Source organism: Simochromis diagramma, unplaced genomic scaffold (genome assembly GCF_900408965.1).
Source record: "Simochromis diagramma unplaced genomic scaffold, fSimDia1.1 OVJJ01000361.1, whole genome shotgun sequence".
Lineage (NCBI taxonomy): Eukaryota > Metazoa > Chordata > Actinopteri > Cichliformes > Cichlidae > Simochromis > Simochromis diagramma.
Genome location: NW_024386860.1, coordinates 8458611 through 8470656, shown reverse-complemented (window position 1 = coordinate 8470656; position 12046 = coordinate 8458611). Strand labels below are relative to the sequence as shown.

Sequence of the window (12046 nt, the reverse complement as noted above, 5' to 3'; positions counted from 1 at the left end):
AATATTTTTAGTCACATCTATTATAAATGATCACACCGTGCACAGAGACATGAAAACTGCTAGGGAGTGGCAACACAAGTGCTTAGTTATTCTCCTAGCAACATCTACAGTGACTCACCAGCTGTGTATCAGACTAATTAGTTTGACCTGAAACTTGAGGCGGCATTTTGCAAGAGGTAGAGAAAAAAAAGAGAAAATTCCCAGGGAAGATTGATTCTGTGTTCATATCTTTTGGGTGTCAGATTTGTACCTGATAAGCTCTGATGTTTGAAAAATACATCCTATGTGACGCACAAGGTTTTTGTTCTTTTACAAGTATCTGTAGGTTCATACCAACATAGAGGTAAATATTCAGCAAATTTATGAAGACAGAACAGAATCCACAGTAATGCGGCCAAGAAACTACAAAAGTAAATTGTATTTTAGGCTCATATTATTAAGAATATGAACCTTAAATGATTTCCCATTTTACCCAAACCAGCCTTCAGATTATTTTTTCTTTCACAAAAATTAATAAAGGCTGCAGCATAAAACTAGCAAAATATGTGGCCGTCCAATTCAAATAGTTATTAGAAAGGACTGGCAAACACATGTTGCTTATATGCAACCATTTATGTGGTTAATGGTTTTGGCGGGTGCCAGAGGCTATCCCAAAAGCACCTTACAGCATGGTCATTAGTCTATCACAGCGCTAACACATACACATGCACATGCACATGATAGCACTGCATGATACTTAGTATGACAAGCTGTGACAATTTATTGTGGAATTCAGAGAGTAAAACAATTATCTCACATCTTGGGTTTTATTTCTTATGCATACATATAGACACTTATAGTCACAGACAAAATAAAAAACACACTCAAGTAATGGTTTATAACCTGTTTTGCAAAGTGCCGATGACATTATAATTATCTAAGTTCATCATAGCTCCTCATTTGACTGTGTTTGCAAAGTCCCAGTCATCTGCAGTCGATGTTATTGTCAATTATATTATGTAAATTATATACCTTTACATAGTTTTGTATCCAGTTTATGGAATTTTTAACCAACCCTGTATTTTCTGGACATGTAAGATACTTAAACACTTATTATTTTCCAAGGAAAATGCAAAATTATATCATGGATTGTTAATAGTCAGTTACACTCGGCCTTAAATTCCTAAATAATTTTTTCAAACTAAAATATCACTCAAACATTGTGAGATTATCACACTAATCCCAAAACTGGATAAAGTTAATAATTAAATAACAAAGTATAATTCATTTAATTGGGGTAAGTAAAACATGTCTATATATACTATATGTCTGTAGTGGGGGAAAAGTATGTAAGCATTTAAATGAAATGACTGTAATGTAACTGTTCAGATTAATAATTAACTGCTTGCTACAGATTCCTCACAACACTTTTGTAGGAGTTTGACATCCAAAATACGCATTTTATTTATTCTACTTTAAACATTCATTCTTAGAAAATAGTCTTATATGGCATTAATTCAATTTATTTCAGCATGCAGACATGATAAAGAAGACCTACCAAAGTTAAAACATCATCGGAATCAGGAAGAAAGGTGATTTAAGTGATTTTAAACGTGGAATAATTGTTCTTGTTCATCCAATGGGCTGGTCTGAGCTTTTTAAAGATCAGTCTACTGAGTTGTTCCCACACCACCAAAAACCTGAGGTTACAATTTTCAAAATGGGCAAAAGAAGATGGTTTCGTAGCCTTTTCCAGAATGTTTAGCACCAATAAATGTCTTTAGTTCACATCATCTCACTCAAAATGAGGGTATCCACTTACACCCCAATGCAATTAATGAATTAGGTGCATAATTAATTATGATAATAAGTTCTCATTACCTGCTTTTAGGACTTAAATCTTAAATTTAATGGTATTTTAGGTGTCAGTGGGACATCTCTGCTGGAGATGGAGGAGATCACTGTCCAAACTTTTAACCTTTAGGTTGTGCTGCGAGTGATTCCTGATAGGTTTGGCCAATAAATTACTTCAAAGATGTGTAATAAGAAAAAACATTCTCTTGTTCTGTTATGTTTTTAAAATAAGATATTCTATACCATTTTATGTCTTTTAATCACTATTATCTCTAAATATGTTTATATAATTAACAGTAAAATAGCTCAAACACTGCCTAATGAGAAATCTCTAACGTTAAATGAAAGTACAAATAAAGTTCAGAGTCAGATTTTCCACCTAATTTAGAAATCCAGAAAACTCCCGTTTTGAGGGTTATTTTCATACAATTATCCATACATAGCCGACAAAATGTCGTTATTATTATTGGAGCTGCAGTGAAAAAAGGAAGGACTTCTGTCACCTGAATTGTGCAAGGCTCTTTGGTGTCATGCCCAAGAATTTTATGTTCTTTGAGCCACAAAGAGCGAATTGTAGCGTGCAGAGGGGGCGTATGGCTGGGAGAGAGAAGGGGGTCTAATTTCACATTGTGTTGAACCGAAACCAAGAGGCCCCCTATACAATCAACACACAGGACACTGAAATCTCACCTGTGCTCTCATAGACAAGTACAGGCTTAATCCACTCAGTTATTTCAGTTAATTGTAAGTTTCGGTATGTACACTTTTTATTTGAACTCAGAGTAATCAAAACTGTGTGAGTACTGTAAAGTAATATCGTCTTTTATTACAACATCAATTGTGGGGCATCCAGCAAGTGCAAGCCTTTAGTCTCCTCCTCTCACACTTGAATAAGTGTCCAGCTGAGAATTTGTTCTTATTGCGTTGCCATCAGCAGTGCTATCAGCAGGAAGCAAACAGAGGAGGTGACAGAGAGCAAGAGAGAACTCTGCAGTGGAAGAAAGCTCATTCACTTCAACCACAGCTGAGACAAACCATGCCCAGTGCACCACAGGTGAGTGGATTTTACCGATTTTGAATGATGGACTTTGTTAGTTTTACTTAAATTACTTAAGCTATATTTACGCATAGCAAGCAGGCGGCTCCATTGAAGCTGGATAATTATACAACAGGCTGATGTTTTCTTCGTTTTCTATTGTACGTTTTTCAGTTACAAAATATTATTTTACATATTACATGTGCAAATATGGTGAATATGTTTTTCTAATGTTTTTTCCAATATTTGAATAAAGGTTTTATATCCCTTAATATTTAAAATGTAATATTCAGTTTCAGTCTCAAAAACATTTAGTGTTATGATGTCTATAAAATGAACCACTTTGAGGATTTTGATTACAAAATCATTTAAAAATTTATACTCAGGTGTTCTGTTTGTAGCATGTGTTGCCTATTCTCCATTGCTCTTTATAGAATAGGCAGTTGCTAATACAACTAATTCCTTCCCTGAAACCTCCTAATATTCCCAAAACATTACATCATTCATGACTGCTTTTGCCAAATACTAACTAGTACATCGACTGAGTCTTGCAGCAGCAGTTTACCAATAAGATGATGTAAACAGGAAGTTTGTGTAAGGAGGACACTACAATAGGTATATTGGCATCATTAAGAGTAAACAGCTTGCACCAAACCAAGAAATTCCTGCCAGTTTTCCTAATTAAACTGCATTTTGACATGGAAGCTAAAATGGCCACTGTTGTCGGTCAGTTTCCAGGGTGGAGAGCCCACAGGAGGCCACCCTGGGATCCGAGGAAGAAGAGGAAAAAACAAGCCATGCTGCTTAGTGGCTCTCCCAGGGGCACTGAGCATGGAACAAACACATTTTAATTGTGTTCACTGCACTGCAAGACACTTAAAAAACAATTATGTGTCACTACACAAAACTAAACTTTACCTCATAGGGGGGATTACCATGCAGTGCTGGTTAAAAAAAAAAGTACCAGAAAATGCTGAAACTAATTCCTTGAGAAACTGTGCAAAAAAAAAAAGCACAACAGGTTTAAATGTCACATATCACATTACTTTTAAATTTCTTATATTGTAACTCAACCAAACAATTATGAGATCAGTTTCACCAGAACAATTGGAGATTTGTGAAAAGAGAAGACCATTGATGACCATCGACGCTGTCACAGATCAAACAAAGTGCCCAGGTGTGTTACAATGAATGAGCATGGCTGTAATTCAGAGACCTATTACCGTGGGTAAACAGGGTGAACTGTGCCCACCGATACAGACCTTGTCAATACAGAAATGCAGTTATTGTTTAGTTTATTTATCTTGGTGAGATTAATCTTCAATTTTGAGTACAACTCAGTGGGTATTAAAGAAAGGAAGGACAATGCAAGATGTTCTTTCATGCTGATAATGAGTTTACTGGGAATTTGATGGGTATTATATAATTACAGGCTGGACGAAGAGCTCCCTCCCTTTCAGGCAGTGGCATAATGACCTCCACTACTTTTATAAAAGACACAGGTATGAGTTTGTATTTTATTCTCTATTTAAAAGCACTGTTCTCAGTGACATATATATTCTGTTACACAGGTGAAATGGAGACTCAATCAATATGTTTTAGGGTTGTCTATTTTCCACCCATCCTGCCTATCATTTAAGAAAAAACTTGCACAACTTTAATGTTTCAAGCATATTGCGCCCTCTGCAGCACCTTAGACTTGAAGTTAGGAAAGGAATAAAACTAAGGAATGGAAAAAGAAGACATGGAGTATTTGTTGTATGTTCAGAATAGAGAAAATCAGATAAAAATTACTGGGATTTGGCTGGTTTAATAGGCAATATGCATGTCTCACGAAGGAACTTGCATCCATTAAGGCTCAGGTCTTGCATGTTTTTGAAGAAACAAATGCACATCTAACCACTGAAACTATGGGAACCCAGTGCAAATGTCCCAAAAGCAAAGATGTCATACTGCTCTCTCATGAATAAAAAGATGACACACGCATGTTGGCATGGTACCTGTGCACCAGAGTGGCATGCCTTGCTGCAGATAAATACAAGCTTCCATGATTACAGTCAGTCTGTGGTTGCTAGAGACACATGTTTATGTGTCTCAGCTTGTAAGAAATGTTATTACCAGTAAAAACTACGTTTGACTGCTCCTTTATTTAAAGGGGGTTGTCTTAGTAGGTAACCCACATTTAATTTGACATACTTTTTAATACAAGATGCCCTTCCTGACAAAACCTGAAAAGGTTTTGTGCTTCCTTCTAAGATTGAACAAAGGAAACCTTTGCTTGTTAGGCACATGTGAAAATCAATACACTGTGGAGCCACTAGGATTATCTTTCTGAATATTGAGCATAATGCATCATTGTACTAAATTTTGCTTCATAGGGCTGTTGGTTAAATGGTCCAGCTGTCCGATCATCATAATGATATCATAAAATAATCTCTGTAATGCAAAATTCAGGTACAATCATGCATTATGCTAAATATTAAGAATGACAGTCCTAACAGCTGGTGTTAAGGACAGTGTTAAGTATCTGTTTATTATAATGGGGCGTGAGTGTAAATAGATTGGCACTTATATACTTTCCACTCAATCTGAGCACTGAAAACAGTTTTCTCATTTACCCAATTTCATGCACATTCATACAGCACTTTTATCAAAATTTTTATATTCACAAGATGCATTCATGGGATGCACTGGGGAAACTCTGGGTTCAGTATCTTGCCCAAGGATTCACATGTAAACTGGAGAAGCCAGGGATCAATACACTGACAAAGTTATTATAACAGATCATTTATTCTCTTCAGCTCTCCTTCTGTGATATATCTCTTCAGCCTAGCAGCCAGGGCGGTGAGCCTTTGTTTGGAACTTTCTAGAGCCTCAGTTATGGACATCTTGTTGTGACTCTTTTTCATTCAGAACCAGTGGAGTATATGACTTCACCAGTCTGTCTGTCTTCATTTGAGGTTATTGCACTGATCTGCCAGGTGATTGCTTTCTACTCAATCAAACTTCAAACATGCTCTGCAACTTTTGTCATTGGATCAGCAGGCATAGTAGCATTTCATAAATTCCATATGCCAGTTCTTGTGCATGTATGTCCATGTTCAGTATGTCCTGGTTTGTCAACACCTGATGGGGAACTTTTCAGGCGACGTCTGAGCCAGTTATATATCTTTTGCTCATGTTCCAAGGTAAGCTTCAATAGCATTGGTACCAAACCCAAGGGCACTATATAGATATATAAACATCTTAGGCCCGGTATTTTTTAACAGATTTATAGTTTTATCAGCATAAGTAAAAAACAAAATAGTTTGCTCATATTGTGAATCTGTAATATATAGTTTTTATATTGATTTGCACCTGGATAAAAAAGGGTAAGGCATATTCAGAACCAGTTACCTGGTATTTGTGCCAGTCTTTCAAATAGAAGCTAAGATATTGCATGAAATCCTTGATAAATATCATCACTCATTATGATTTATTCTCTGATCACCATAATATTAGAGAATTTTATAAAAAGTTTCCCAAAAAATCCAGTCCATGCACATTATGCAATGTTGTTAAAAAAAATCCACCCAATCCTGTCTTATTATGTTTCCTCCAAAATGCTCAACTTTACAGGTATTCTGCGAGTCCTCCCTTTAGGACTATTTCTGCTATCCATGTTAGTATCAGGAGTATCAGGAGCAGACACTACCACCCTACAAAGCTCAACAGCATCCAGTACCAACCAGCCCTCTTCTAACATCAGTGAAGGTATTACTGTGCTCACTATCCATTCTTCCTCAGCCACTAGCCAGTCCACATCGGCAGGCACAACATCAACCACCAGTGAGTCCCCCACATCCGCATTAACAGGCACAGCATCAACCACCAGCCAGTCCCCTACATCCACAGGCACAGCATCAACCACCAGCCAGTCCCCCCCACCACTACAATCCACAGGCACAGCATCAACCACAGCCAGTTCCCCCACAACTACATCCACAGGGCACAGCACCCCCCCCACCCACCCACCCACCAGCGAGTCCCCCACATCCACAGGCACAGCATCAACCACCAGCCAGTCCCCCACATCTACATCCACAGGCACAGCATCAACCACCAGCCAGTCCCCCACAACTACATCCACAGGCACAGCATCAACCACCAGCCAGTCCCCCACAACTACATCCACAGGCACAGCATCAACCACCAGCCAGTCCCCCACAACTACATCCACAGGCACAGCATCAACCACCAGCCAGTCCCCCACATCCACAGGCACAGCATCAACCACCAGCCAGTCCCCCACATCTACATCCACAGGCACAGCATCAACCACCAGCGAGTCCCCCACATCCGCATTAACAGGCACAGCATCAACCACCAGTGAGTCCCCCACATCCGCATTAACTTTGTTGCTTTAAAAAACTCCAGTCATGACATCTGTCTCTCTATCACAGGTGACATGACTGAGAATGGAACCACTAAGGCAAGTCAAATATTCTCCTTCTTCTGTTCACTTATCTATGAGTGTTTTTCATTCCTTCAAGCCTCTTCATCACATGCCTCTTAATTCTCTCAAATACAGATATACTGCCCCTCATTCAACTGTAACTACTCTGACTGCTATTCAATGTACATCAGTCAGAACACCACTCCGTGTGCTGTCGATAATTGTTGTCAGGTAGGGCAGTCAGCTAATGGCACTAAAAACTAAGAAACTATTTGAGCCATAGCAATTACAAATCCCTCTTTTTAAGGAATTGAGCAGTCAAAAGATTGCATGGTATCTATAACTGACTATTAAAGGGAAAATACATTTATTTTTTCTAAATAAATTAACATAGTATAGAAATTAAAGAAATTAGATGCGTCTCTCTAATCTTTCTGTTATATCTCAGTTGTTAAGGCAAACAGACATGTGGTATACTGCCAGTTGCAGCAACTCTTGTGCTGACAGCTGCAAGAATGCCTCTCAGACCAACTGTGCTGTGAACTGCTGTAATTTCACTGGCTGTCTCAATTACACTTTTGCATCCATGATGAGCATAACAACCAATGGTAACTACACCTTTCTTTTAAATCACTTCATTTGAGCACTCATAAATATTTTATGTTTTACCATGCTCATATGTCTGTGAAGGTTCTCAGTCATCCAGGTCATCGTAGTCAAAGGAGCTTGGAGAGAAAAGCATCTGGACTTCTTTAAGTTGCTTTAAGACGTTTCTTAAAGTGGACAAAGGGTGGCCAAGGGTGACGCTAGCAAGTCTTCAAGCAACTTAAAAAAGTCCAGATGCTTTTCTCTCCAAACTCCTTGAATTACCATGCTCCTGTCGTCTTTGCAAATGATCAATTTTTAAATCTTAAAAAAAAAAAAAAAACATCACTGTATATTGTTTTGTTCTTCTCCTTTATCTACTTTTAGGAACTCAAACCACAAAACCAACAACCACGCAGTCCCCTACTACAACTACTACCAGTCAAACAACAGCAAACAATGTAAGAACTGCTGGCTGCATGAATGAATCTTTTGGCAAGCAAATGTGCATGCGGGAAGAAGGCTGTGTATCACTAAACAAAACTAATTTGGCCTTTAACACCACAGTCCCCTTTTCTTAAATGTCAGCTACAAACTTCCTCTGTTCCTTGCTTCCAACAGAATCACTATGTTTAACAAAAGTATTACCTTTTTTTCTAATAATGATTATCTTTGACTGGTTAATAAACTGCCTGTCAACAATTTAACAAGTTAATGGAGTGTGGACTGAAAAACCACTTTGTCCAGCAGTGTAAATGAGACTTGGTTTGAAATAAGTTTTATGTTTCTTGCGCTGTTGTTTTTGTCAGGGAAACAAGTGCCGTGTTGGTACATGCACCGGCGCAAACTGCTATACAGGTTTCACCTTACTACAAATGTGTTCCTCCTCAGAACCACATTGTCAGGTAAGAACATTCAATAGCATAAATATAACATTCATTAAGTTTTCCAGCCTCATTGCAGTTGTTTTTGCTGAGCTTCTACACACTCGTATTTCTGTTTGTTTAGTGCTTTTAAAGCTGACACCGTCTTCATGCTATCCTTGCTTCAGCACAAACTTTGTTATAAATCTATGAATTTACTTTCTGAATTTATCAAAATTTGGAGAATATACAAGAAAAAGGAACCAGGGGGCATAAAATGTACCAATATGAACTCAAAATAGCTTTTTATTTGAATCGGTTAAGGAATAAATTATTTATACAAAAGAATCTGAAAAACAAACATAAGAAGTACCTCTACGATACATTTTATGAGCATAAATAAACAAACTTCATTAGCCTCATATTTACAGTTTTTACCATTCATAGGCCCTACACCGATCTTTCTCACTCATTGTCTTTGCAGCTGAAAAATGAGTCTACAGATACTGCCACAAAATGGACAGCGGGTTGCACCAACTGCACTGGCTACACTGCTTGCAAGGCTTCTACCAAACCTCCATGTAATCTGGAGTGCTGCAATGCCACAATGACCTCTTGCCTATGGTTGAATGGCACACTAAATGTTCCCTCTTTTGCCACAAGAGGTCCATATCTTCACACAGAACTGATAGCTTCCTTACTTTGTATTGTTGCTATCGCTTTTCTGCTTTGAGAACATGCTTGCTCAATTGCTGTGTGCGTTATTAGGCAAGTAGCGCTTTGTGTAACTCCTAGTTTCTCCAAAGTTACAAAGAAAATGTAGAAAAGATATTAATATGAATATTTTTATATTCATATGTAATTGTATAGGTATGGAAATATGGAAAACATTAATTGCAATGTTGATTGTGCTTCTTGTTTAAACTTTCCAGTCCCGTTTATGTCTGGTTCCAGACCACTGAAATGGCTTTGAACAGTATTTCTCTATGAAATACTATTTTCAGGAATTCAGAAAAACAAGCCAGAAGCAACTCGGCCATCATATCAGTTCATATGTAGGGCACAAGTGATCTTCATAAGCAACAGATTGATAAAGTAAAATAAACTTTTAAGTTATTTTAAACTGCTAAGTACCTTGTTGTACGTTCTGAAATGTCCTTATCTATTGCCATTATTGATATAAGATGAAATCTCTTCTTCAAGCTTTTGTTGTAGTAATGCAGCCACAACTATATGCACTTTATAAAACACAAATGTTGTGCTGTAACAGCGAGTTGTCTTTTGAAGGTTTGTTGAATAATTCCTGTAGATGTAACATTAATGACACATGCAAGTCAGTACACTTAGCTACATTTTGTGATTTTGAGGTATTTACTATATGATTTACAAAGTATATTTTGTGGTACATTCATGTTGCATCAATGCTAAATGAAATTAGAATATGTGAATTCTAGTTTTGTGCACTGTACACTATCAAAAATGCCTTAAAATAAAATAAAATAAATCTTATGTAATATGTCTGATAAGTTTTTCCCCAGCTACAGCTTTCGGAGTGTACTTAGTGGATCGCGGTTTAGCAAAGTCTACATTCCCTCAACCTAAGTTCATAAAGTAATCACATAAATTCCCTTGTTTTGTGTTTTTTTATCCATAGCTCCAGTTACCTGTTACTTTTTAGAATAAGCTTTACATTGCAAAAAATACTGACTGTTGCTAGATGGGAAGCCATGTTTTACATGTCTAAGTTATAAGCTGTTCAATGAATTAGTAATTTGAATTTTAAGGCAGCAACACGTCCCAAAACATTTGGGACAGAGGCAACAAAAGGCTGAAAAGGTAAGTGGTCCTAAAAAGAAGCAGCTTGAGGAACCTTTTACAGCTAACTAGGTTACCTGCAACAGGTCAGTAAGATGCCTGGGTATAAAAAGAGCCTCTTTGAGAGGCAGAGCTTTCCAGAAGTAAAGACAAGAAGAGTTCCATTAAACTGCAAAAAACTGTCTACAAATTGTGGAATAATTTCACAATTTAATGTTTCTCTACTTAAAATTTCAACATCTCATTATCTACAGTACATAATGTCATCAAAAAATCCTAAGAATTCAAAGAACTTACTGTGCGTGAAGCCCAAGGCTGAAGATCACTATTCAATGGCTGTTTTGCACAGGTTAAAGAAGACTTCTAGAAAACATTGTTTGTGAACATATTTCACCATACCGTACACAAATACAGGTTAAAGCTCTATCATGCAAAAAAGAAGCCATATGTGAACATGATCCAGAAATGCTGGCATCTCCTTTGGACAGAAGCTCATTGACTGAGGAAAAGCAGAAAACTGTTCTGTGTTCAGATGAATTTTGAAATTCTTTTTGGAAAACATGTAAGATGATCCAGCCTAAAGAGCACAGAGACCACTGTGTTTGTGATCAGCAGTGAGTTTAAAAACCCGCAATTCTGACCAGAGGCGGAGCCAGACATTTGAAACACCCGGGGCTTAGCCCTAAAGGGTAGTATGCATGTGGGATTTTTTTTTTTTTTTTTTTGGGGGGGGGGGGGGTAGAAATGACTGAAAGATTAATAGGCTCTGTTTTGAGTTTTGTTCAAAAAAGAATGACTTCATATAGGGAAAAATATATATCACATGTGCAGGACACCTTAAACTAGTTTTTTTTAATTAAGCAGCGAGGCAGAACAAAATCGGGGCTGTATCAAGACATGAGGACTAAACCCCAATTCAACCAGACCCAGAACTGATCCGGAATTAAAACAGGACTACAACAGTTCAAAATCAGGACTACTTAGGATTTAACCAAGACAGAACCAGAATCAGAACTAGATGATAGTAGCACTAAAAATCATCATAGACCTGCACTACACTTATTTTTTTTAATTCTACCAATGTCCACTATTTAGATTGAGAAAAGTTTATATAATTATTTAGCCTTGTTGTGCAAACAAGCCTGCATAACTTAATAAATGTAGAATTTGAAAAATAGCAAACCTAAAAAGAAACACTAGGTACGAGATACATGAGTACCTATGATACGGTGATACTTTTGGTAAACAACTATTTGACTAACATGTGTGTCTCACCTGCTCTTGTTCCATCTCTGTTCTGTCCTCATTCTCCATCTCCCTCTCTGTTCCTCTCTCTCCCTCTTTGTGCTGACAATCATCAAATATACAGTTGAAACCACATATTTATGTACTCTTCAGATCAAAACACAAACACTTTTTTAATTGTAACATCAAATCAGACTAAATATTCATTTTTTTAGATTGATAAATATAAAAAAC

At 37.3% G+C, this 12046-nt stretch overlaps 1 protein-coding gene across 1 annotated transcript; it reads left to right on the top strand.

Annotated features, from left to right (window-relative positions):
• Positions 1-6908: 6908 nt before the first annotated feature.
• LOC120732615 lies at positions 6909-11064 on the top strand. Its single transcript, XM_040030350.1, has 5 exons — positions 6909-7535; positions 7753-7912; positions 8277-8350; positions 8699-8794; positions 9237-11064. The coding sequence occupies exons 1-5, from the start codon at positions 7485-7487 to the stop codon at positions 9483-9485; spliced, it is 630 nt and encodes a 209-aa protein (XP_039886284.1). The 5' UTR covers positions 6909-7484; the 3' UTR covers positions 9486-11064.
• The last annotated feature ends 982 nt before the right edge of the window (positions 11065-12046 follow it).

Excerpts from the sequence above, each read along its gene's own strand:
- LOC120732615 (XM_040030350.1), top strand. The coding sequence starts at position 7,485 with ATGTACATCAGTCAGAACACCACTCCGTGTGCTGTCGATAATTGTTGT. Across the intron at positions 7,913-8,276 it reads GATGAGCATAACAACCAATG|GAACTCAAACCACAAAACCA; the intron begins GTAACTACACCT and ends ATCTACTTTTAG. Across the intron at positions 8,795-9,236 it reads CCTCAGAACCACATTGTCAG|CTGAAAAATGAGTCTACAGA; the intron begins GTAAGAACATTC and ends TTGTCTTTGCAG.